This window comes from Plectropomus leopardus, chromosome 2, assembly GCF_026936395.1.
Source record: "Plectropomus leopardus strain MGB_pleo_1.0 chromosome 2, ASM2693639v1, whole genome shotgun sequence".
In the NCBI taxonomy this organism is placed as follows: domain Eukaryota; kingdom Metazoa; phylum Chordata; class Actinopteri; order Perciformes; family Serranidae; genus Plectropomus; species Plectropomus leopardus.
The window spans coordinates 34216317-34239901 of record NC_142177.1 but is presented as its reverse complement, the minus strand read 5'-3'; the positions used below and the strand labels follow the sequence as shown (position 1 = coordinate 34239901).

At 40.1% G+C, this 23585-nt stretch overlaps 1 protein-coding gene across 2 annotated transcripts in view; it reads right to left on the bottom strand.

Moving 5' to 3' along the window:
- lrrc38b (leucine rich repeat containing 38b) overlaps nt 1-23585 on the bottom strand; it is a 64299-nt gene that overhangs the window by 18189 nt on the left and 22525 nt on the right. For both annotated transcript variants that reach the window (XM_088069323.1, XM_088069321.1), the window contains exon 2: nt 7823-9442. In XM_088069323.1, coding sequence (XP_087925449.1) covers nt 7823-8450 — 628 coding nt within the window. In that variant the 5' untranslated portion in view covers nt 8451-9442. The remainder of the gene's footprint in view (nt 1-7822; nt 9443-23585) is intronic.

Below are 23585 nucleotides of genomic sequence, written 5' to 3'. Positions count from 1 at the left end.
CAAGGGCTGTACAAAATACCAGTTTGGGGGCATTAAAGCTTCGGTCAGAAATATCCATGATTATTTGAGCTTGAGGGGGGAGGTGGATGGGGATGAAAAACAGAGGTACACTTCTTTTAACATCAGTTTTCAGTTGATGTACCTGAAAAAATGTGACTATTAGCCATTTTGTCTGTCTGTAGGTCACAGTAACATTAGTCAAAACAGCTGAAAAGAAAAAAAACAATACTTTGCAAGACAGCTGAGCTGTTACTTGATGGGGGACTTAGCCCATTTTCAAAATTCCCACTGTTACTCCTGTGGTCTAAGACAGTCCAAAAATAATGGTAAACATGAACAATTCTCTCCCAAATCCAAAAACTCCCAAATCAAATTGGTGATGCCATAGCGTATTAAGTGTGAAGCTGTTTCACTGACAATGAATTAGGAAAAATGTTAGAGATGACACTGACAGCAGCCACGGGAATGTTTTAAGTATGTGGGTACATTTTCTGTTTCAGAGTTGAGAGGACTAGAATAAAGCTCTTTTGGGTATAAAAAAAAGAAAACAAATATTTGTGGGTCCACCATATCAGACTCACATTCACTGTTTGTGGAGCAGCTCAAGACGAAGCAGCAACCTCTGAGGCTCAAAAAGAAGTCGGTGTGAAAGTGTCAAAAACTGTAGTTCATCAAATGGTCACTTGAGCCTAGCTCCAAAAGAGCAGACATCTCAACTGTACAGCACAAATTATGTGTTTACAGCCTACAATAAAAACTGTTTTTCGTCTCTATAGCTAATTTTATCACTTGTGACAACTGCCTGGGGGAAAAATGCCTAAAATTTTGTAATAAGGCCCAAAGTTATGCATATTTAACAGCGGTTCTTAAAGACCGAGATGAATAGCATCAGATCGTTGAAGCTTTATTTCCCACTCAGGAAAAAGAGTACTAAGTAAGTTCAGTAATAAGAAAAGGCGGGTCTCATCTGTGCCTCTGCCTGCATGTCTGCAGCTTTCTGTTTCAAAGAGTATCATGAAAGTCAAGAGCACTCACTTCACAGCAAAATGTGGCTACCAAAAACCTCACCTATAGCAAAAAAACCCTGCTCAACTTGAAGCAATCTCAGTCGACTGAGGGTCTCCGACTGACGGTTTGCATCTCCGACTTTCAACGGGCAGCCCTCGTAAATTTAAAACTACTCCAAGCACTTCAACATTATTTTAGTGCAACTGTGTAGCTGTCACAGGTGATCGAACTGTTGTAGCCACGACACTAGGCCTATCACTAAGTGTAAATATCCTTTTCTAATAATAGCTAGTAATTAATGTTGATGAATAATGAATGATGTTAGATTGTTATTAATTTGGGGGCTTTTGGAGATGTTTGAGCTAATGGTTTAGAAAAACCCAGCATTCAAATACTGACTTAGACATCTATTACCATTGCCAACATGGAAAGCTTCAAAGCTTCCGGGTCAGCCCCAGTAGATGCCTTTTCAGGTTTTCATCATAATAGGAGCCGTTTGTGTGCTGTCACAATTCATTATGATGAAACAGCTAAGTATGCAGTCCTTAGCAATTGCTTCACACTCGACCACACACAGGCAGAAAGGAGAGTATCCATCATCCAAAAAGCTGCACACTGCCGGTGAAATAAACCTTTTTGGCTTTTCACCTTTTATTTCTGACACTGGCAGATTATCCCTTTCTGCCTCTGTCCGTGCAGCAGCTGATGCTATCACACTGTGTAATTCTGTCCACCTATTCACACTCCGCTCTCCCTCTGCCAACACCATCTCTCTCTCACATCCCAACTTTAAATAAACATTAAATTAGGCCAGGATAAAAGAAGCTGTCAGCCTGTGTTAATGGAATAGATATTTTCTCATCACATACCCATGGGTAGTAAAGATAGCAAGTAATGTCGTGTGGGGCCGTATGGCATCATGTGTGCGACAGTGCTGGTCATATTTTCAAAGTTGCTCCTGCCGTGTGGTAACAGGTTTCTGGGGAGCAACTCGATAGGCTGTGAAGGAAAATTCAGACTTTGACCCCGTCACATGAACTGCTACTTTGTAGTGAAACTGTTCAGGTCATGACTAGTGTTGATAGCGATGCCATGATTGGCTTCAGCCTCAATCTCTCATGGGAGTTGGCCTGCCTTACCCTGTAGGCAGCTCTGGCTCCAATTACCCTGGCCAATGTGCCGTAGAACTGTGTCACTCTGAATTATACATGGCCTTTGTTCATCCTTAACCCAAGAGCACTGGAGACAGCAGTGGATCATGTTTACACTCATCCCTCCATTAAAACATTTATGAACCTGATTGGTGGCTTTAAAAACTTACAAATGGTACTAAAAAACATAAGCAGAGGGATGCAGACAGATATATCTGCATCTGTCTCATCGTGTGCAGCTCAAAATGAATACCTTACTGACAAAGCACGGCCATGTGGAGAGAGATCTGCTTTTGCTATCCAAAACAGTCCAGAATTTTATACCATCTTCCACCCACTCATCATACTGACCTGCAGTAATCAAAGTTATGCAAACAGAGGAGTGTGCTGCTTTGTGAACTTGAAATCACAGGGGAAATCAGGAAGTGAAAAATGGAATGGGAATTGGGTTTACAGCATGAGCTCTGCAGCTGCTACATTATGCAGGCCATCACAGGGGGAGCCGAAGATATATTTTAGGATGAATTCTAAAATAGCAGTTTTGTCAGGTTTTACTGACCATTTTAAAATTAGTTCAATATTCAGTTTAATTACTCTGTTGGTGACATATTTATAGTTTTCTGATGCTTATGGCATCTTGTTACATCATCAGGTGAATTAATGCTACTGATCAGTCACGCACCTTATTTAGCCAGTTAGATTATTCTCAACATCTGTTCTTTGCCCTGATGATGTTTTTAAAAGTGAAACCAAAAACTTGAAAAAACAAACAAGCTCCATATTGTGTCCCAAATCTGGAAAGTATCTTCATAGAAGGGTTGGTTCAAATTTTACGTTAAGTTATGCACGCAGTTTGTGTGATATGTGACAAATTAGTACCCCTACCAGTTAGGTAAGTTTAACAATAATGGTTGGGCATCATCACATTATAACCTTATGATAACCGCAATATAATGACATTACTCAACACTGACTTTTCTTTTTAACATAGGAGTTAATCCCTAGTCTCCTGGCTCTAAGTCCTGTGCTTCTTTGACCTGTCCAGCACCCCGACCACCTCCATTCATGAACTGTGTTCCTCTTCATACTACCTTATGATGGGCTAACATTGACCTGATTTCCTTCTTTACTCCCGTCATATGAAAGAGAACACCTGCAGCACATAGGTCACATGATCACAGTCTCCTGGCTCAGCTTGCACAAGGTCTTTCTAGCAGAAACCTATTCATTTAAATCCAAACTACCATTTTTTTCCTAACCTCAACCAAGGAACTTCTGTATGGCAGAAGGTGCTCTAGGCAAGCTTCTCTCAACACTACAATGACATGGGTTATATATGATTTATAGTGCATTACTTTTCATAGGGAACAGCCAAAATCAGTACTACATAATAATGCTTTGTAGTGAGTGCAAAATCTTTATAGTCAACCTTTGCTGCAAACAATGCAGGAGAAATTGATTTATCATTTTGTACTGACAGGACATGATTAAAGGTGAGGTCATGAAAAAAAGGCACCTTTTAGGATTTTATTTTCTTACATTTGTTTTTCAAATTGCTTCTGTAGTCTCCATTATTTATAATATTTCTTTACATTTTACTATTCTATCAACAGACATTGTCTTGTAGGTTTGAACACACTGTCTACTGTTAGTATTTTAATTAATATGTAGTGTGGCCACATATTATACAATAGTTTGTATTATATTTTCTGCACACAGTTTGTATGATATCTTACAAATTACTGCCTGTACTGGTTATGTTAGTTCAAAAAAAAAAAAACAAACATGGAGTGTGTTTACACGGACATCAATAACCCATGTATCATGGGTTTTCTGAGTATCCCGTTTATGTGTTTGAGCATGCAAAGACCATATTCCATTTTATGAGAAACGTGTATGCTAGCTGGAGTACTTCAAAGAAAACTTGTGGGATGTATACCTGAAATGTGAATAACCAAATTTCTCTGTGCTCATGTAAACACCATACCAGATCATAACCAGGATAAGTCTCATAAATGGGTTAATCGTGTCCATGTAACTGCACTCATGGTTGGGCGTCATTATATTATGACGTGAAGTAAGTAACGTTATCCGATGTAATGTAACACAACGTAATATGTAACGTAAAACAATGTAACATAATGTTAATGTGATGACGTGACAATGTGACATTACTCACATAACTTGGGACACAAACCCTGGTCTTCTGGGTCAAAGTCCTGTGTTTTTTTGACAGATCCACCACCCAAACTACCTCCCTACACTGACCTGATCGCTCTTTATACTACCATGATCTCACTCCTTCCTTTGCTCCCATCATATGACAAGCCTGCACCACTTAGGTCACATGACCATAGCCTCCAAGCTCATGATAACGTGGATTATAGTGCATTATTTTCTCTGAGTCTAAGTATGAACAGTAAATGAGAACAGCCTGAGTGTGGAATTGTAATACATGAATGGTTTGTAGAAGCTTCAACCTCTTTGTTTTGAATGTCAGTGGAGCTTGTGGTTTAAAGAGAGGCCACACTCAAATAAAATTTAAACAGTGATTTTACGGCCTGCTCACTGATTTGTCGTATGATGAATCAGACATGAGGATGCATCACCCACGCGGATGGAAAAAGCACACTGATGTACAATTTAAAGAGTAATCCTCGTCTCTGAAATTGATTTCCTCTTCGATGAATGAGATATTAAGTTGAACCACCCACACTCATGATGGTTGTTGGAGTTGATACATATTGAAAAGCTTATTAAGTCAACCCCTCATTCACTAATGAGTGTCCATCTGTTATTTTGTTACCACTTCCAACACAGCGTTCCAGGGAATAGGTCATCGCATTTTTTTTCCATGATCGAGAGCTCAGTCATTATGTTAATTAGGTCTGGCAGTATGATGTCTGCATGTGAACTGGCCGAGTTCGAAGACTTTGCACTTATAGGGGACGAGGGCAATGGGTGCCTGCGACTCACTTACTATAATCCTCCCTGTAGTACTCAAAAGAGGAGTGAAACATCTACAGAAAATAACTGTAAGACTTGGTTATTCAGGGGTTGTGTTGTTGGAAATTCTTAGATTTTGATCATCTGGTCTAAACTGGGGTACTGTTGACGTGGGCTGGCAGTGAGATATTGTCCTTTAAAAACTGATGTAAACATAATAGTAACATGCAAAAAGACACTATAATCCATTGTCAACACTAATTGCTAGTTGTGTTGCATTTTTGACTGTCTTACATGAGAAAAAACCTTCTAAAAATTCTGCACAGAAGAAGACAAAAAATTGTTTTAGAGGATATTTTAAGCTCAGTGAAACATCTTTTGGCCTCTCTGACCTGTTATGGAACAAATTTGCATTGCTTTAGCAAGAGAGGAGCCTTAGATGAAAAGTAATTGTTCCTTTTTGTAAAATGTTATTTGTCATCCAATCCTCCAGCATCATTAGCATTACAAAGTACATTCCAAACACCTTTTATTTGCCAAAGAAGATGGTAAAAATGTACAACAGACCAAATGTAGACTATTTCAGATGCCCCATACAAATAAGCACGCATGTGTGTGTGTTCGGTCTGAACCGGTGGACTCGTCTCTGGGGTCATAAAGCAAACACTCACTGATGGGGATGTAAGAGCTGCATATGAAGTGAGATACGCATTACTAACTCAATTTGAGTGTGTGTATACACCGGGGCCAGTTGGCAGCCATGCCAGCAGCTTGGCCAGGCCCTTGGCTTCTTCTTTGTTGTTGATGTCTGCCTGGCCAGCACTACTAATGCAATTCATTATGCCTTGCAGTTGACAACACTTAGAAGCCGTGATTAATGCATTTGCCGCCTGTTACTAGGGGGAATTAGGTATTCTTGCCAGTTTACCAACTTTGCTTCCTCACAGGCACAAACTTGTCTTTTTTTGGGGCAAATGCAGAAAGCCCTTAGAGAAAAGTGGTATCAATAGCACAGCACACCATGGCCTAAATGTATATGAGGACTGTGCTTTTGTGAGTTGTCAGCAGTTCGCAACTGCCAGCTGTTTTTTTAGGGGAGTTGAGTTAAAGCTTTTTTTGTGAGCCAGAACAAGATTTTCATTTTAATTAGCAAATTGAAAAATTACCATTCGTGTTATGAAATCTTTGGCATAATTACAATATGAAATATTGTGATATCCATATGCAGACTTTGATGTTTAACATGTTAAATGAGATTAAAACAGAAAAACTACTAATATTACTGCTTTTCACTGGACAAAAAACTGTTCTTTGTATATACAGGTCAACATCTCACACACCAAACAACCTTGGAGCACCGACAGATATAAATGTTCCCACTCCTTATCTGTACAACTTCATAAACAACATCCTGTACACAAACGTTGTTGACTCAATGCAAAAACTGAATTATATTAAACTAGACCTTCAACTTCCAGTGACAACACTATGAGCCACACTGACACTACACTCTCAGATTAAGCCACAATCATGTAATATATCAAATCTGCACTCTGATCTGAATATGATAACAGCACGAGCTACTAGTCATGTGTGGCTGAACTGTCAGATCTGTTTATTTTTGCCTCCTCTGCTCCCACGTGCTGCCGTGCACTTACAAGATAACCGCTGTCTGTGTCCTTTGTAAGGGCATTAATAGTAATATACATATGGCTGACCTTCACTGAAAAGCATGTTTGGCTCCCTCTGAACAAAACGTTATTATGATTTGTTTGGGAATAAAATGCATCTGACAGGCGTTTTAGATTCTATACAATCTACTTCAACATGAATAATGATAACACAGATTTAGATAATGTGATGGTTTGTGTATTATCCAGGACAGATAACCCCTTGAACCCAGTAGCCTCAAATGTTGCAACCAATCAGCTCCATGTAAGCAGATCTTCCTAAGAGTGTAATACTTCTCCTAAAAGGGACACAGTGATCCCTTTTGTCTTGTGTTGTTCCTCAGATATGCATGCACACATTCAGATTGCCTTGCACACTCGAGCACACCAAAACTTCAGCCCCTGTTATCTAACTCAGCCCTCCAGGCTGAATCACAGTGGTAGACAGACTCTATAGTATGGGCCTAAAAATTCACATGGATAGAGCGGAGAAGGAGAACAGGAGAAGAGGTTTGATTTTCATTGGCGTGAGGATGAAAACAATTGATTTTATTGCTGAATTACAGTGTCAACCAGTGTCCACCAAATGGTAGATATTATATAAATAGGTATTATATAAATATAAGCTGCAAATTGATCGATTTGACTACCACGCAGGATAGAGGTCAATGTTTATATGCATGGTGAGAACGAGAGAAACTGAAAGCTAAAATTCTGCATTTTGAATCCTGTTTTGCATTTTGAAATTAAATTGGGGAGAAAAAACAAAGCATCCCTGTAGCTTTCACTTTCACACAAGTGCTATTGTCTCGTATTACATAGTCAGTCACACACATTATATGCTTTGGGAGCGGAGGAAGAAAGAGATAAAATTAGAACAAGGGGGAGGGAGGGGGTTCCCTCTCCTACAGGGAAAACATAAATAGACCAGAGTAGTGTTATGGCAGTGGATTTGCAATAATACTGTTGTATGTTGTGTTCAGATACGCCGTATTTGGGTCAAGCACATGGAAAGCAAAATGCCTCTCAGATGCTGCTGCTGCTTACCGTTTGGAAGCTTGTGACTGTTCTCCATCAGCCATGCGAACAGGCTGGCAAAGTTGCAGTTGCACACCCAGGGGTTGCCCTCTAGCCTCACTGCCCGCAGGGAGGGCAACTGACTCAGTGCCCCCACCTGTAGCGTTGACAGTGCATTACGCTCCAGTTCCAGTTCTCTCAGAGAGGTGAGGCCGAGGAACGCATCCTCGTTCACCATGCTCAGATAAGGGTTATTGCCCAGCCGTAGTTTGATGAGGCTCCGAGACTCCCCAAAAGTCCCCTTGGGGATTTCAGTCAGATTGTTGCTGCCCAAGTCCAGGAAGACCAGCCTGGAAGAGGTGCTGAGTGTCCCCGGTTCTATGTGGGAGAGGGAGTTGTTCCGGAGGTCCAGGTAGACCAAGTCACTGTACAGAACCAGGAAGTCCGAGGGGATGCTGGGTATCCAGTTGTCAGCCAGCAACAGCCTGCGCACGTCCAAGGGGATCTCACTGGGTAGACGGGTCAGCCCGCGGCCGCTGCAGTCCACGGTGTGAGGATCTGGGCACAGGCAGGTTGCTGGGCAGTTTTCCCCCCGGGTCCATAAGACAGAGGACAGCAAGATGAGGATAAGTTGGAGCCAGCAGACACATGGCAACATGGTCAAGGGGGTGAAATGAATTATGGGGGGACAAGGCTCGGGGTAAGGGCGAACAGGAGAGAAAGGGTGGGGGTAGAGAACAAGAGGGTGAGGGTCAGAGGGCAGGAGATCAGGACGAGGGAGGGGAAGGGGAGAGTGAAAGGGGGCGAATGGGGATCAATCCTTGCGAAGGAACATCCTGCCGTAGTAGAGATGAAAATCTGGAAGAGCTCGGGAATTGTAAGGAGGCAGAGCAGCGGCGAAAACTGTTCTCCAGGAGATCATGTAGCAAGCTGCTTGGATAGAATAGCACACTGCCTGCTTTGAAGGAGCAAAGAGAGGGAGATAGTAAGCAGTCGGGAGCAGGAGAGCAAGAAAGACGGAGCTTAACAGAGAGGGGAGGGTAGCTTAAGAGAGGTAAATAGACACGAGCGAGCTGGGAGTGATGAGAAGCCGGGGGCACAGACAAGGGAGAGGGGGGTTGAGGAGGGGGCTCTGTCCGCCACGCTACCCCACAGTTGATCTGGCGGCGGTGACAGACGAAGACAATAAGGTCTCTGACACAAAAGGATATATGAAGCTGTGATTCAAGCATGACAAGCAAAGAGTAACATCATTGCATCCCTCCATTAGTCCCAGGTCTCTGTGTAGAAACGCCTGACGCTCTGAAACACGAGAGAGAGAAGCTCACGGAACATCGCTCAAGTGTGTGGTAAGGTTGCCCCCCCCTCCCCGCCTTATTATTCCCTCTCTATCTCCCAAAGCCCTGCTGGTAAAACACAGCTCAATGTTACGCTGTCCAGCACCGTATCACGGCTGTGTTGCTGTGCAGAGAGAATCCAAACGTCCAGGCAGGAGCCTCATGGATGTAGAGCGCAGTGCTGAGCTGCACACAGCCCTGCCAATCCAACGACTGCCTCTGAATCCACCACCGTTTATCTCATGCCCTCTCCCCTCTCCTTATTTCCAGGGAGGCGTGCCTGAACCACGCTGTCAACATGTGATGTCACTTCCTATAGTGAGGAGAAATGACGATGAGTTGTATCTGGAAAAATCTCGGATATAGAGAACATTTATCTATGATGATGTAACTTTATTTTAAAGCACAATCAGCTGTATATCCAGCAAGATATTCACACTTTGAAACCTGGACTGATATCACTTTCCTAACGTTGCATTTAGACGCCTTCCACAAGTATTTAAACCTTTGAACTCTAAGCAGATTAGTTTGATTTCTTTCAGAAACATGGGGGAAAAGGCAAAGACCAGCTTGGTAGATTTATTGAAAAATGGGGGAAAATGTCCAGAAAACTGTATTTAAAGTTATCCTTTATTTATTATTTTTTAGAAAATTATTATAATTTTCAAGCAGCTTTTTTTTCAGATCATTTCCTTGTTTTTCTGTTTTAGATTTGTTTTTTTAGAGGAGGAGGGGAGTTGTTTTTTGTTTCTTTGTTTTGTTCTTGGTGCTAATTTTCAGATAATTTTCTTGAACGTTTTTTTTTTTTTTCCTGTTTTCTCAGATAATTTCTTCTTAATTGGTAATTGCCTTTTTCCTTTTGACCAGGTGTCAAAGGGTTAACAAATATTGAGGCAAATTATTTTCTTATCAAAATAATATAATAATAATAATAATAATAATAACAATAATAACAAATTCATATATAGAGCGCCTTTCATGGTACTCAAAGACAAGTCGGAAAAGATCATAAAGAAACACATTCTCCTTGTCTTTCATATATCTACATTAAATCTTTTCATGTGCTGTGTAATCCATTACATTACCAAGCTGTTTCTTTGGCAGTATACCTCACTATTATATAGAATATCTTGTTAAAAACACAATGTTTTTTGGAGAAGCTTCATTAATTGTGTCTTCAACTAAAAAACTGTAATCAGTTAAAATATACAGCATTAGCCTTTATCCTGTACATTTCCATATTTATTTTGTTCCCACAATTCCTGCATTAGCACACTGATGGGTTCACAAAAGGATTGTGTGGGTTTTGTGGCCGCTAGACCTGCACAAATGAGACAACAGAAACCTTGTAATTCTCAAAGCACCAGCAAATGGTAAAACACACCCCTTACTGAGCTGCTTCTACGCTATTTGCACATATTTAAATTAGGTCATATGCATTAATTTGCTGCAGAATTGGTCCCTTTCTATGCCTCATTGCAAAAAAAGATTTACAAAGATCAGCACTAAAAGCCACACGCAGTTTAAGTGAATTAAGAGCGTCTTCAGAGAGTCGGTGTTAACTGAAGCACATTTACAAAAGTTGTCAGGCCCAGACTTTCGATTGATCGTGGAGGCAGTGATTTAGCTCATATAGCTCATGGTCTGAAATTTTCATTTGTCTTTCTCTCTCTGCCATAGATCTGCCTGCTGTGTCCTTGGCACATAGGCAACATTTGTACTTTGCCACATGGGTAATTACAGTTCAATGCAGGAAAAAAAGGGAAAATTTCAAAACTTTACAGTCATGTTTGCATTATAATATCATTAGCTCAATATATAATAATAACTGTAAAGCTAGAGACCTAGAGAAAAGACAGATAGTGGTTGCAAGTGACGTGGGTTCAGGTGGCAGCCTCCAGGGCTGAAAAAATGTCCAAATTTATGTCCAGCAGAAATGAAAATGTTTACATCCTGGAGCAAAAATGTTTTTGGTCTTTAAAGCTAACTTCTAGGGCTGTCCCTTGAAAGTCGGAAACTTGAACCATCAGTCAACTGAGTCAACTGAGAGTGATTCAAGTCAAGCAGTCTTTTTTTTCTGTGCAGTATACATCTGGGTTTGGTGCTCTTGACTTTCATGCTACTCTTTGGTACAGAGTTGTGGACACACAGGTTTTAATAAATGAAATTTGCACTTTATAATTAATTTATTTTACAGGCGATCATTAAAATAAAATGCCGATACAGATAATTGGCAAAATGTCAAATGTTGGCCACGATAATCGGCCAGGCTGATAATCTGTCGTGCCCTTTCTGAGCATCCCATGGATCCTGTTCCAACTTTTTAAACTTTGCATGAAAAACCAAGACAAATCGTCAAATATTCGTATTGAGCAGCCAAATCTGATTCGATGGGCATAATTCTGAGTCAAGTACAGCCCTGCTAATTTCTCCCTTCATGAATACTATACAGGGTTAATTTTTTTTTATTTTTCTTTAAGATGTTATCAAGGCTTTAGGTTTTGTTTAATTAAGGGTGAGCTGCTTCGAGTGGCAGGCTGTTTGCCGATAGTGTCTTGGCTTCTGTTAGATGCACCCCTCACTCCTCCACAGCTCTACTCTCTTGCTCAAATATGGTCACTTCTGGCTTTACAAAACCAGGTTGCCAATGGCCGAAAAGCCAAACTCAAGACTTCAAAAGGAGAATCCACAAACCAATGTGTGATGTAACAGTAGCTAAATCTATTATCTTTATGTGCGCAATTCACTCTGCAATCCATTCTTTGTGAATTTACCTTTACATTTTTGTGTAGGGTAAAAATGCCATAACAGATCACCAGCGCACCTGAAAACTATCTTCATATTAATAATGGATTTGCATTTCCATTAATGTATTTTATGACCTCAACATTTGGGATAGTAAAACCGAGGTGCCATGAGACTCAAACTATAATGGAGACTAGATGATTAATTCACAGTGTGTATTGAATTTCCCAGATGGGATTTGCTTCAACAAGTAAATGCAATTAGACCAAGGTTGTTGCAGGGGGACAGCGATTTAGACCTCTGAGGACGCTGGTAGCGTGAAATTTCCAAGAAAGAAGTATTGTCATGGATGGTAATTTTGGATTTCCAGGAAGACGACATATTCACAATTCAAATTTACTACAATATCAAGTTTACACTCATATATTAGAGTGCAAACAAAGACAAAATGTAACATACACACACCTGCATCTCATAACAACCACGCAGATGGCAAAAACATCCAACTCACTTCATCACAGGTAATCTAATAATACCACTCCTTCCTTGAGGCGTCCACTCAAAGTCAGATGAGTCTGCAGCTTCACCACTGATGTTTACTTTGTGCCACACAAAACAGAAATGCTCTTTCATCAAAGTCAGCATAAATTAGCTGAAAAACACTGAAAGCTGAGGTGGCTTTGATTGTTTCCTGCAAACACTTTTCCACTTTACATCTTACTATGATAATTCAATTTAGTGGCACTACTGTTTTACATATAATGGTGAAATATTTGCTGTCTCATGGTGGTGGATTTTCAAAAATTAACAAAACATTTTTTTTAATGAAGTTTCTTACAGAGATGATGCAACTTATCAAGATAATTATTTTACTTACTATTATGAGGAAGAGCCTCTTATTGTATGAAACAGAAAAATATTTGTTAAGGTCTACTTTATGCCATTTCCTGCATCACTAGTGTTGCGATACAGATTAATCTCCGACTTTCTCAACTTTTTTGTGATTGGCTTAGATGTCAGGGTATTTCATGGATGTATGAAGAGAACTGGATACAGCATTTGAGGGGGAGCCCTGTTCCTATGAAAGTTCTTAAAGGTGTATGAATCTTAAAAACTCAATTGCTGCATATAAAATTACCCAGAAATTCAGATCTGCTTCCACACTGCAAGACTTTCGTGTAAGGTAAAAACACCAGCGTGACTTTCCGGTTATTATCAAACTGAATAGATCACATTCTGATATGAAACGAGTCATTTCACGGGATTATGAAGCTAAAAAAATGTATCAACTGATTATTTAACTCCTTTCTCGTCATTCTAGTCAGGGGAAAAGTCTTTTTGGGCCACATGGCATCACGCAATAGATATAATTTCATAGTTTCTCTTGGAGTGATCTTTGACACCTGCTCCATGTCAACGAGATCACCAAAACAGCCCTCTTCCACCTCCGTAACATTGCCTGCCTTCGGCTCTCACTGTCACTGCTGCAGAAACATGCAATGGATGCACTTTTAACATCCAAGCTGGACTACTGCAACAGTATCCTCTTTAAACAACGTCCTAAATAAACTGCAGTATGTTCAGAATCCTGCCATCTGCCATCGGACCAGTACCTGCACACGAACACATCACCCCACGACCTTTTCACGACCTCCACTCGTTCCCAGTTAAACACAAGATTAACTTTAAGGTTCTACTCAACCCCTACAGGACCATGGCTGGCTCCCCCCTATCTTTCTGACCTCTTTCAACAGCACACCCCCTACTGATGCCTTAGGAGGGGGCATACAAATCCCCAGGAAATCCCCAAGACCAACCTCCGAACCCTGGGTGAAGAGGGGCGTTTTCAGTTGCCTTCCCCTCTATGTGGAACTCAAGAAACCACATCAAAAATACTCAGACATTTTCAGCATTCAAAAAGGCCGCCAAACGCCCGATGTGACGACAGTAAAATACGGATGGACAAGAATGATATTAGTTAGGGCAAAATCAACACACTTTTTTTCCTTCATGTTCAATTTAAGCTACCACATCACTTCAAGTGGAATTGAATTTGTTGTTCGTTTTAGTGAACGACATTAGTTTTACTATAATGCTGATACAAGCAGAATTGTGACTTTTGTTTGTTGTGACTGGAAAGTTTAAAGTTCAGCTATGACACCACTTTGACGTGGAATTTTAATTATATTACTCATTTATGGTGTTCTGTAGTTTTATTACTATGCTACACTAAAATGATTTTAGAGCAATTTTTGAAGACATATCTTAGTTTGTTTACTTTGTTTCTTATTCAGAAAACAACAACAAATGCACTAAATTACATTGTGATAGGATCCATTAAAATTGTTTTTTAGGTTGTTTACTTTGTTATTTTGTGAAAAACAAAATTTAAAAAACCCTTAGGAACTGTTTTAGATGCAGACATTTTTCTTGTATTGCACTGCAAAGCTTTTAAACTGTCTAGCATATACACTGGATTGATTTTATTACCTTCAAAGTACTTGACATGTACATCGTGCAGCTGTACTATCCAGGTAAGTACAAATATCGGATAGGGACTGGGTATTGGCAGATACTTAATACCAAATGACGCGGGTCGGGGACAAAAAACTTGATTGGGACATCCCGTGAGTGACTACTCTTTTTTTTTTTAGTTCATCCGATTGTGTGTTGTGTCCAGCCTCTTATCACTTCAGCCCTGCCACTCCACACCTGTCCGCCAACCGTCACAACTGAGTTTCCCGCCTCAGTTACCTGACCCAGTCATCTTTCCACAAAAGCTGCTTCTCATTTACAATCAGCCTCAACACCTATTGTGTTCACCCTTTCTGTACCGGCTCAAATTACCAATATGTCTCCCTAATACCTCGTCTGATTTGTTTGCCCAGTCTTAGTCTTTTCTCGTTGCTAAGTGCTGTTTTGTAGACCTAGTGAAGACTGTTTTATCACACCTGTCCTCCCTTCTGAGTCCACTTTTGGGGACCAGATGTGTAATACAGTGTTACAGCACTGTACAATGACATGTCAACATCGTGCATCCTTCTGCAACCGAGGCATGCTGAGGTGTAAACAAAACTGTTGTAAACGACACAACCATGGAGATCATTGTTTCATATTAAGCGACTCCTGAATGAAATAAGGGACATGACGGTGGGCTCGCAGTATGGACAGTTGTGTGATTCATTTGTTCAGGTCCTGCTGCCATTGTGGATCTTGCTAAGTGACTAATGCTTGAACTAATATTAGTCATTCAGTTGTAGTAGAGCCTTTTTTTCATTGAATCTATTTTTAACTCACAGCTGCAAGAACTGAGGACAGGAGAAGCTTTTCTTGGAAAAAAGGTACATATTCAACAAGATAACACGTTTCTGTTCCCGGTTTCTGTCTGCTGATTAACTGCTAAGCAGCTCAGATGAAATGGACTTAGAGATACTTAAAATGGAGATGCCTCACATTGAAATGCAACTAGAGCACTGCCACTGGCGGATATAATGGCCTCTCTGTTGCTGAGGGTAGTCATGCAGATGTCCAATCCCCAAATGTGAGCCCAAAAGTCTCTTGACAGCAAATTTGTCAGTGTAAAAAGCCCTGAAAACGTGTTTGTATGGAGGCAGTAGACCTTTTAGTCTGCCGGCTGGATTAGTCATCCAGGCGTATTAGAGCTGCATGCACAATTGTTTAGCTATGATAAATTCCACTTCAGTATTCCTTTTGCATTGCTCGTACCTAATTACCATCAGGCATGTATTTGCACATCATCAGTGATCAATTCAATATGTAAATCTACCAGAGTGAAATACATTTTTAGACCTTGTATATTCTCAGTCACGCCCTTTTGCACACCCTAAATTTCAACCAAAACTACTAACAAGATCAATTAATTAATTTAGTTTTTTTCATTACTTGGAGTCAATATTTTACCATAATTTGTTTAAATGCCAAGACCCATGAATCTGACATCCAGATAACGTATCCAAACACAGACCACATGTTAATACCCGAAGTAAACATGGCTTAAAAGTCACCTGCAGCAAAAATGAATCAGCTGGTTGTGCATTTGAAAGCTCAGTTACTCGGTTTTACTACTTTGTGTTAGAAGTCGAATCTCTTATATAAATTATCCTCCCAAGTAACTATGACAACTTAAGGTCATTTGAATTCCTCCATTACTAAATGTAACCCCCCCCACCCAATACGTCACCAAAATAACTTTACTTTGACCAAATAATTTGAGGTGTACCAAATAAAAATACCCCAACAATAAATTTGCAGATTTGTTTGTGCATTGTCTGATCTGCCATGTGGCTAATTTTGGCAAATTTTCCCAAAATAACAACTGAGGACCAATTTCAACTGTTGATAAGAGATGGGAAATGACTTTTAGTACCAAAATCATAAATACTTCATGTATCCAACCTCCTGCTTGCTCAGCACTATAAAAATGACCAACTTTAGCTTCCCATGTGGTACTGACATAAACATAATTCATCATCTGGCTGAACAAACAGTTTTTAAAGATTAATTACTTTTTATTCAATGGCTTTTTATGGTCATTATTAAAAAAACAGATTTATTGTTTTAGTGCTGTCTTTAAATATTCATATGTAGGGTTGTTTTTTTTTTTTTTTTGGCCATTGCCCAAATTACTTTGACTTTGCTTTCGTTATCAAAGTGCCAATCCATTGTGCTTCCATGCATGGCTGATCGTGCTGGGTGTTGTAAATATACATGCCTCATTAAAATTGGTAGTCTGTGACTTTCGTGTGGGACACAGCTGACAATAGAGCAACACCAATATCATTCTCCTGCAGTAAACTTTATGAATCTAATTTAACTGCTGTGGCTCAATTTTACAGAGTTTTATGGATATGGTCCAGCATGTTGTGGTATCACTGCGTGCACAGCATATGTATGCCCATTATTAACCGAGTTTAGGCCTTATCCTGGCTATGGCTTTGCTCGTTTGTTTGTTATATTAACCAGAACAGGTAGATTATCCACTTGGTTAAATCTGGCACAGTTACCTTTGTATTCACTGAATCATGAAGCAACTGAAGAGCAGGATGGAGCCATGATGTGGCTGAGGGAAAGTAAACAAGGATGCTCTAATCCAAACCAGGCTGACTTGAATCAATGCACTGTATCTCAGCTACAGAGCTACGGGACAAAGAGAAACTATCATGAAAGCAACATCAACCTACTAATTTTACCAGAGGATCTTTTTAAATCACAACTAATATGTGTCTAAAGTTGGGAAGCCTGAAAATTCCTTGTTTTCCTTCAGTTTGTTCTCTACCAACCTTGAAAGCCTGGGGAAAACACATTTTATATCGAGTGTCCACAACAGGAACAGACAGAGTATTGCTTTTTCAACAGCTGCTTGCACAAATTGATTTTCTAGTCTTTGCAGCAATGGCACGTAACTGAAGTGTTAAAAGCAGTGTAAATGTAACATGAGGGGGGAACAAGCCGGTGCTCGAGGGTTTAGTGACCTTGTCAGTGGAGACGCGCCATCAATCCACGTTTACCACGCTGATGTGGCCTCAGATTGTCTTTTGGGTTAAAGAACGATCAGAGGAGCCTCTCCCTGAGACATTGCTACATGATTGATTATTTAAGCTTGGAGATTGTGGTTTACATTGTAATTAGATAGAAAAAAGACATTTTTATCTTATCAGATTTTTATCTTATCTTCTTTACCACCAAGAAACGGAGAGAAGGTTTTAGTGTGTCAGTGCATAGATACAGACAGGAAATATCCAATTATGACAAAAAATGGCAAAAAAAAAAAAACATCTTTAAAAAGAATGCAGTGTGTATATAACTGTTGTTCACACAGCAGTTGACCCTTTTTTAAGCTCTGCCTCTTTGTGATGGTCCATCAAGCTGTGGGAGCTAACATGGAGCCCACACTGAACCTAACAGCACTAACAAGCAACCATAAATCTAACTTTAGACGTTCTTCTGTAAGCTGACGCGGAAAGAAAAAGACATCATGTCTGTAAAACTGTTGACAGGACACCTTGAACTGCAGACAAAGTCAATTGTGACTCTTTATATTCCGAGTTTGGTAGTTTTATATTTGTAAACTTTCCTGGAGCCAAGAAAAGCAATTTAAAAATTGCGATGCCGTCACCATTTAAAGTCTAGATGAACGCGGGCGGGGCCAGCGTGAGAAACACTACCGCACATATTCAGTGGGCTGGCTGCTAGGGAAGTAAACCCAGGAGCTAGAAAATGTTTTGGGTGAATGCGCCAGAAAAGCAACTTTATAGGAATTAATTGGCATCATCTTTTGTCTTGGTATAAGTCAGGTCTATGGCAAAAACCCTACACTTTTCAGGGTTTAATATTTGGTTTTGCAATTCAGAAGAAACATCTCTCTCAATCCTCTCCAACTAGTGTCATTTTTACATGAACTCCAGACACAACGTTTAGCTTGAAATCCACAAAACCAGTCTGAAAAGGAAGAAAATCTGAAACGACTGCACGAGAGTCTATGAAACACAGCTGTGGCTGTCGGACGCTTGTCGGGACTGCCCGATGCTACATTATGATTGGCCAGACTGCATTCGAGGGGCGGGACTTACCGAAAAGCCGATTTAATGATGATACTCAACATACAGCTGCTTTTACAGATTGTACTTGATATATTTCTTGGCCAAAGCTGTGCAAATGCAGTAAAATCCCTTAACACTATGCAGATTTACAAGGTGCCATTACAGTGATTCTGACCTGTTTACTTCCTCACGCTTCTGTGGAGTAGTGTGTAAAATAAATTGTACACATGAACATACAGTACATACATGTAGGCTTACAATGGCATGTATCACTTTAACACTAGGAATACCCCTCATTGCCGTCACAGTTAAACATTGGATTTATATAAGGGATGGCGACCATCATAGTTCAGTCACTGCCCTCTTACATCTAAAATTACCCGACTACAGCTGCAGACGGAGGCAAATTAATCCCACGCCAGATACAGATTAAATGAGAAAGGGGATAGTCCTGAGTGAGTGGTTGTACATGTGAGGAAGAGCACCACAGTCACAGGAAGAAACACATGGAGGGATTAGTTTAGGTTTACAAGGGAGGGGTTCAGAGGACTAATCTTCACAGGACTTCTGATGAGAGAGAAGTTTAATTGCATAACACGAGGATAAACAGACTGAGGTTTTCTTGTTGAATTTCATCAGTATATAACTGGAATTTCCCCTCCCATTAGATTGGGAACAGTCATCTGCATATTCAGGTTCAAATGCTTCTCCAAAATTTATTTCACTCCATTTCCATTCAGTGGTCGATTATTTAACTCCTGCTCTGCTCACCTATAGTGTCAGGCCAGAGCGAGAGTGAAAGAAGTGTAAGCAGAGACTAAAATGCTAACAAAATGAAAAGAGGAGAAAAAAACAACCCTGCAGGTTATTTTTTTGTGTGTCACAACCATTATAAGTCAACAGTGGTGCTCCCAGCGCGCAGAGTAAATGTGGGCCCTCAGTAGGAGGGCCCTCCCCACGGATCAGCCAGTGTGAGAGCAGAGAAGCCAAGCACTCTCCTGCTGCAATTAAAAAACAGCCCATCAATAAATGATGAATGTCAAACACAGCATGATGTTTGGCCTGGTAAGCAGACTAGTATCCTATGTAGATTCATGGTCTCAGCAGGGCAGGAAACAAGGGGTGGTGCAGCGGTAACACAGGGAGAGGAGACAAGAGGATGTTAAGAGAACCCCGCTGCAAATGTCACTCCGTCCTTTTCAGCACTTCTCGGAATGTGGCGGCGGATATTCAAGATGCGGCGGCAGCTGTCATTTCTTAAGCCATCCGCTGACATTTGGGATTCTGGGCAGCCTGCCCCGTGCCGGCACAGGAAGCGGGATGGGGGACAAGGGGTGTTCTTCATCAGCCAAGGGCACGGTGAAAGGGATGGCTCTAGTTGATCGCTGTGGCCACATCATCACAGTAGCACCAGACAGAATTACTGTAACTTAACACAGTGTTTTCCACTTAAGGGGCGGACTTGAACTCTGCAAGCCTCTCATCAACTGACCTACAAAGACTAAAGGAAAGGGCTAGTCTTTGGCTATATGATGAAATTGGTATTTGTTGGCCACGATTATTTTTATCACCTTTTTTGCCGATATTTAACTGAAATCATGATTTTTTCCTAAACTCAACTAAAGTGCATTTGTTGCTTAAACCTTAGCAACACAATCTCACTCCAAACTCGTCACACGGTGACGGTCGGTCAGTGACCTTCAGCGTCAACCTATGACGTTATAGTTATACTTGCTGTGTCAACCTATGATGTCAGGGTGGGATGATCCTGCACGGTTCCTATGTTTACTCAACAGCGTGGACTGTCACGATTGTTGGGATTAGTCATGGATGGTTAGGTTTAGGCAAACCAGGCAAATAAGGAGTACAAAACACACCCACATCCACACCAACACGGGACGCAAACTCTGAACTCACATTTGAAAGACGGTTGTTTGAGGGACCCATCCACCTCCCCTCTATGAGTGCATTCATACGTTATATTACGTGGTAACCCAACCGTTAGCATTGCCACCGCAAGAATACCTAGAACGTCATAGACTGACGTGGAAGGTCAATGACCTTCCCGGTCTCACTTCGGAGTGAGACCGGGTTGACTTAAGACAAGAATCTGGATGTGAACTCAAGATGCCAAGATCCTGGACTTTTTACACTCAACTTCCTTCCACATTTCCTTTTTCCAAAGCCTGTGTGGTACATGGATGTTATGGGTTTTTTTTTTTACCTGAAAGAAACCTTTTCTTTGGACACAATCTGAGCAGCAATTATGTTGCAAAAACATCATTAAGAAAGCAGTTTAGTACCATACAAACATAATTCCTCGGAGACAAGGTTGTAACTATCCAACACTTGTTATGAATTTTGTGCTACATTCAGTCTCTTTCACCTTTTCTCTTGCTTTTCTATGCCTCACCTCATTATTGTAGCATAATAAACAACATGTTACCATACGTCTGACACTGTACGTGATAACCTATGTAGCCCAAACTCAAACAGGAAGGATGTCTGCTCTTGTTAGCAAACAAGAACAAAAACTGTGCCTATCTGGTGATTCTTTGGTTTTTATGCTGAAAACTTGGAGCAGCAGAAGATTAACAAAGTCATTCGTAAGCTGTGCAATAAACAAGTCAGGACATAAGATGGAAACACCACAAACGTCTTGCTAGGTATTGCAACATGTGTCTCAACTGCATTGATATTTATGTCTATGTGCTTCTTCAGCTTTTTTTGGACAAAAATTTCTTACATTGTTTTTGTTAAAGGTCCAGTATAGAGTTTAGGGGGATATATGAGTAGAAATGTTATTTAATAGATCAAGTATGTTTTCTTCAGTGTATAATCAACTGAAAGTATGAACTGTCAGGTTTTTGTTACTGACCGAGGAGACCGCCATGTTGCATCACCATGTGTCTACACAAGCTTGAAACACACACACCAAACACCAGAACTAAATGGGGCCATTGTTTTTTTTGCATTGCTCACCATAATACTCAGCCCCTTAATGACAAGCAGTGTCAGATAAATACTGATTTTTATTTTTTTTTTACATGGACTGCTTTATTCAGTTTTTGTACTGCACCACATGTGTTTGCACTGAGGAGAAAGAGACATCTGCAAATAATTCTGCAATAAAAACCTCCTGAATGTGCGGATCTTAAGTTATCAGAGAAAAAAAAGTGAGCAAATATTTGCAGTTGCCAAGCTAGAGATACACTGATTTGTGACATGACTCTACTTTATTCTGTGTTTTTACTGGTCTGCTTGTTTTGGGGATGAAGAGACTTTTGCAGATAACTTGGCTCCAGGTAAAAACAAAAACAAAAAACACCAGGAATCCTAACCTGGAGATAATGCTTGGCACATGGGAGAAGTTTCAGCTGGCTGCAATCTGCAATCCTCACTGCTAGATGTCACTAAACACTTTTCATTTAAAGCAATATTATCAGTTGGGGAATTTCAATAACACCAAACCCTCGAATGTGCAGAACACCTGGGAACAATCTGACGAAGCAACACCTAATATTTCATGTCCTCAAATGGCAAGTGCCACCATGTCACCCACATAGCTGTGTTTTAGCTCTGTTTACAATCATGCTTCACTGCCAAAATCAGCAATATTGGTATCACTATAGCATGACTAACTGGCCCTCTCAAGGCTGTGGGAAGGGTTTCTGCCAATTTTACCAGCTGGAGCTGAGTGAGAGTGAGTCAGAGTTATTATTGTTTTAGAAGCTCTCTGAGTGTCGTCCAAGCCCACAATGGTCCACATTCGCTGGGTAGTGTTACTTCCTGCTCGGTCCAACAATAAAAACATTCTGTCCACTTAGATTACACAGTCGCTGGGCAAAACATCGCTGACATAGCTGTCTTTAATGTCAGCTTTTCAAAGTTACATGAGCCTGCAGCCACATGGAAAGGATGTGAGGATACCTAAGTTCATTGTTGGTACATTTTCTATTACCTTTTGGAACGTCAAGTAAAAGCGTATATATTACTCTTAAAAAAAAAAAAATGCAGCCCTTGGCTTGACTAATTTCTGACTTTCTTGGCAAACAAAATCCGTGAAATGCTAACAGGCGAAGTTATCAAGGCTGACCTTAATTTTTGTTAGGTTGACATTTAAAAGACACATATTTCACCTGACAGGGCTGATATGAAGTGGCAACTTTTTTTTTTGTTCTTGTCTTTAAACCCGACAAAATTGGCTTGATTTCTTTAAGAAAACATGGAAAGAAGGCGACGAACAGCTTAACAAGAAATGGCCCAAAAACAAGCAAGGAATTAGTAAGAAGTCCCCTATAAATAACAAAATAAACATAAAAAACAAAAACAAACAAAAAAATGACCTTTAAAAAGTACATTTTTTGTAACATAATTTGAAATATATGATTCAAAGAATTATATATACATTTTCCTGGACATTTTCTTTTTATTTTTTGTTGCTATTTTCTGTCAATTTTTCCAACATGATTTTTTCCCATATTTTTAAAAGGAAATTAAACTATTTTTCTCAGGTTCAAATGTTCGAAAGGCATCTAAGCGCAGTACAAGAAAACGGATGTCTATTCAGGTATTAAAGAGTTAAAGTTCAATGCAATGTCCACTGATGCACATTTGTATTGTTTAAAAAGTCTAGTGATGCATCGTCAAATTTTTTTCTTTAAGGATATTCATTAAGTCACATAATTATTAGAGGAAAAAAAAAGAAATGCACCAAAGATAAGTGAAACTACAGAACTTCTACATTTTTGTTACTGTTGAAATTATATTTTAGCCCTTCAAGCTAAAACTCTCTCTTGTCAAAGTGGTTGGTTTTTAATGCTGTGAATAGAAGGATAAAAGGATAGTGCTGCATAAAACTAAGTGGGCATTAAGAAGGTGGATGTTTTCCACTCTGGCTGCAGATATATTTAATGAGAATATGCACAGAAACGCTCGCCATCTGGTTCATCTTGTCGCATTCCACTTTGAAGTTGAAGCACCGGCGGCTGTTTGCTGTAAATGATCGTCAGATAGACTTCGACATTATTGCTTTCTGATGTCTCTGTAATATTTTAAACTTAAGTGTGATTTGATCTAATTCCCCCTTAAGGAAAGCCATTAGGCTTCAATTCATACTGTGCCTGCGTATATGAGTGAAATCCATCAGAG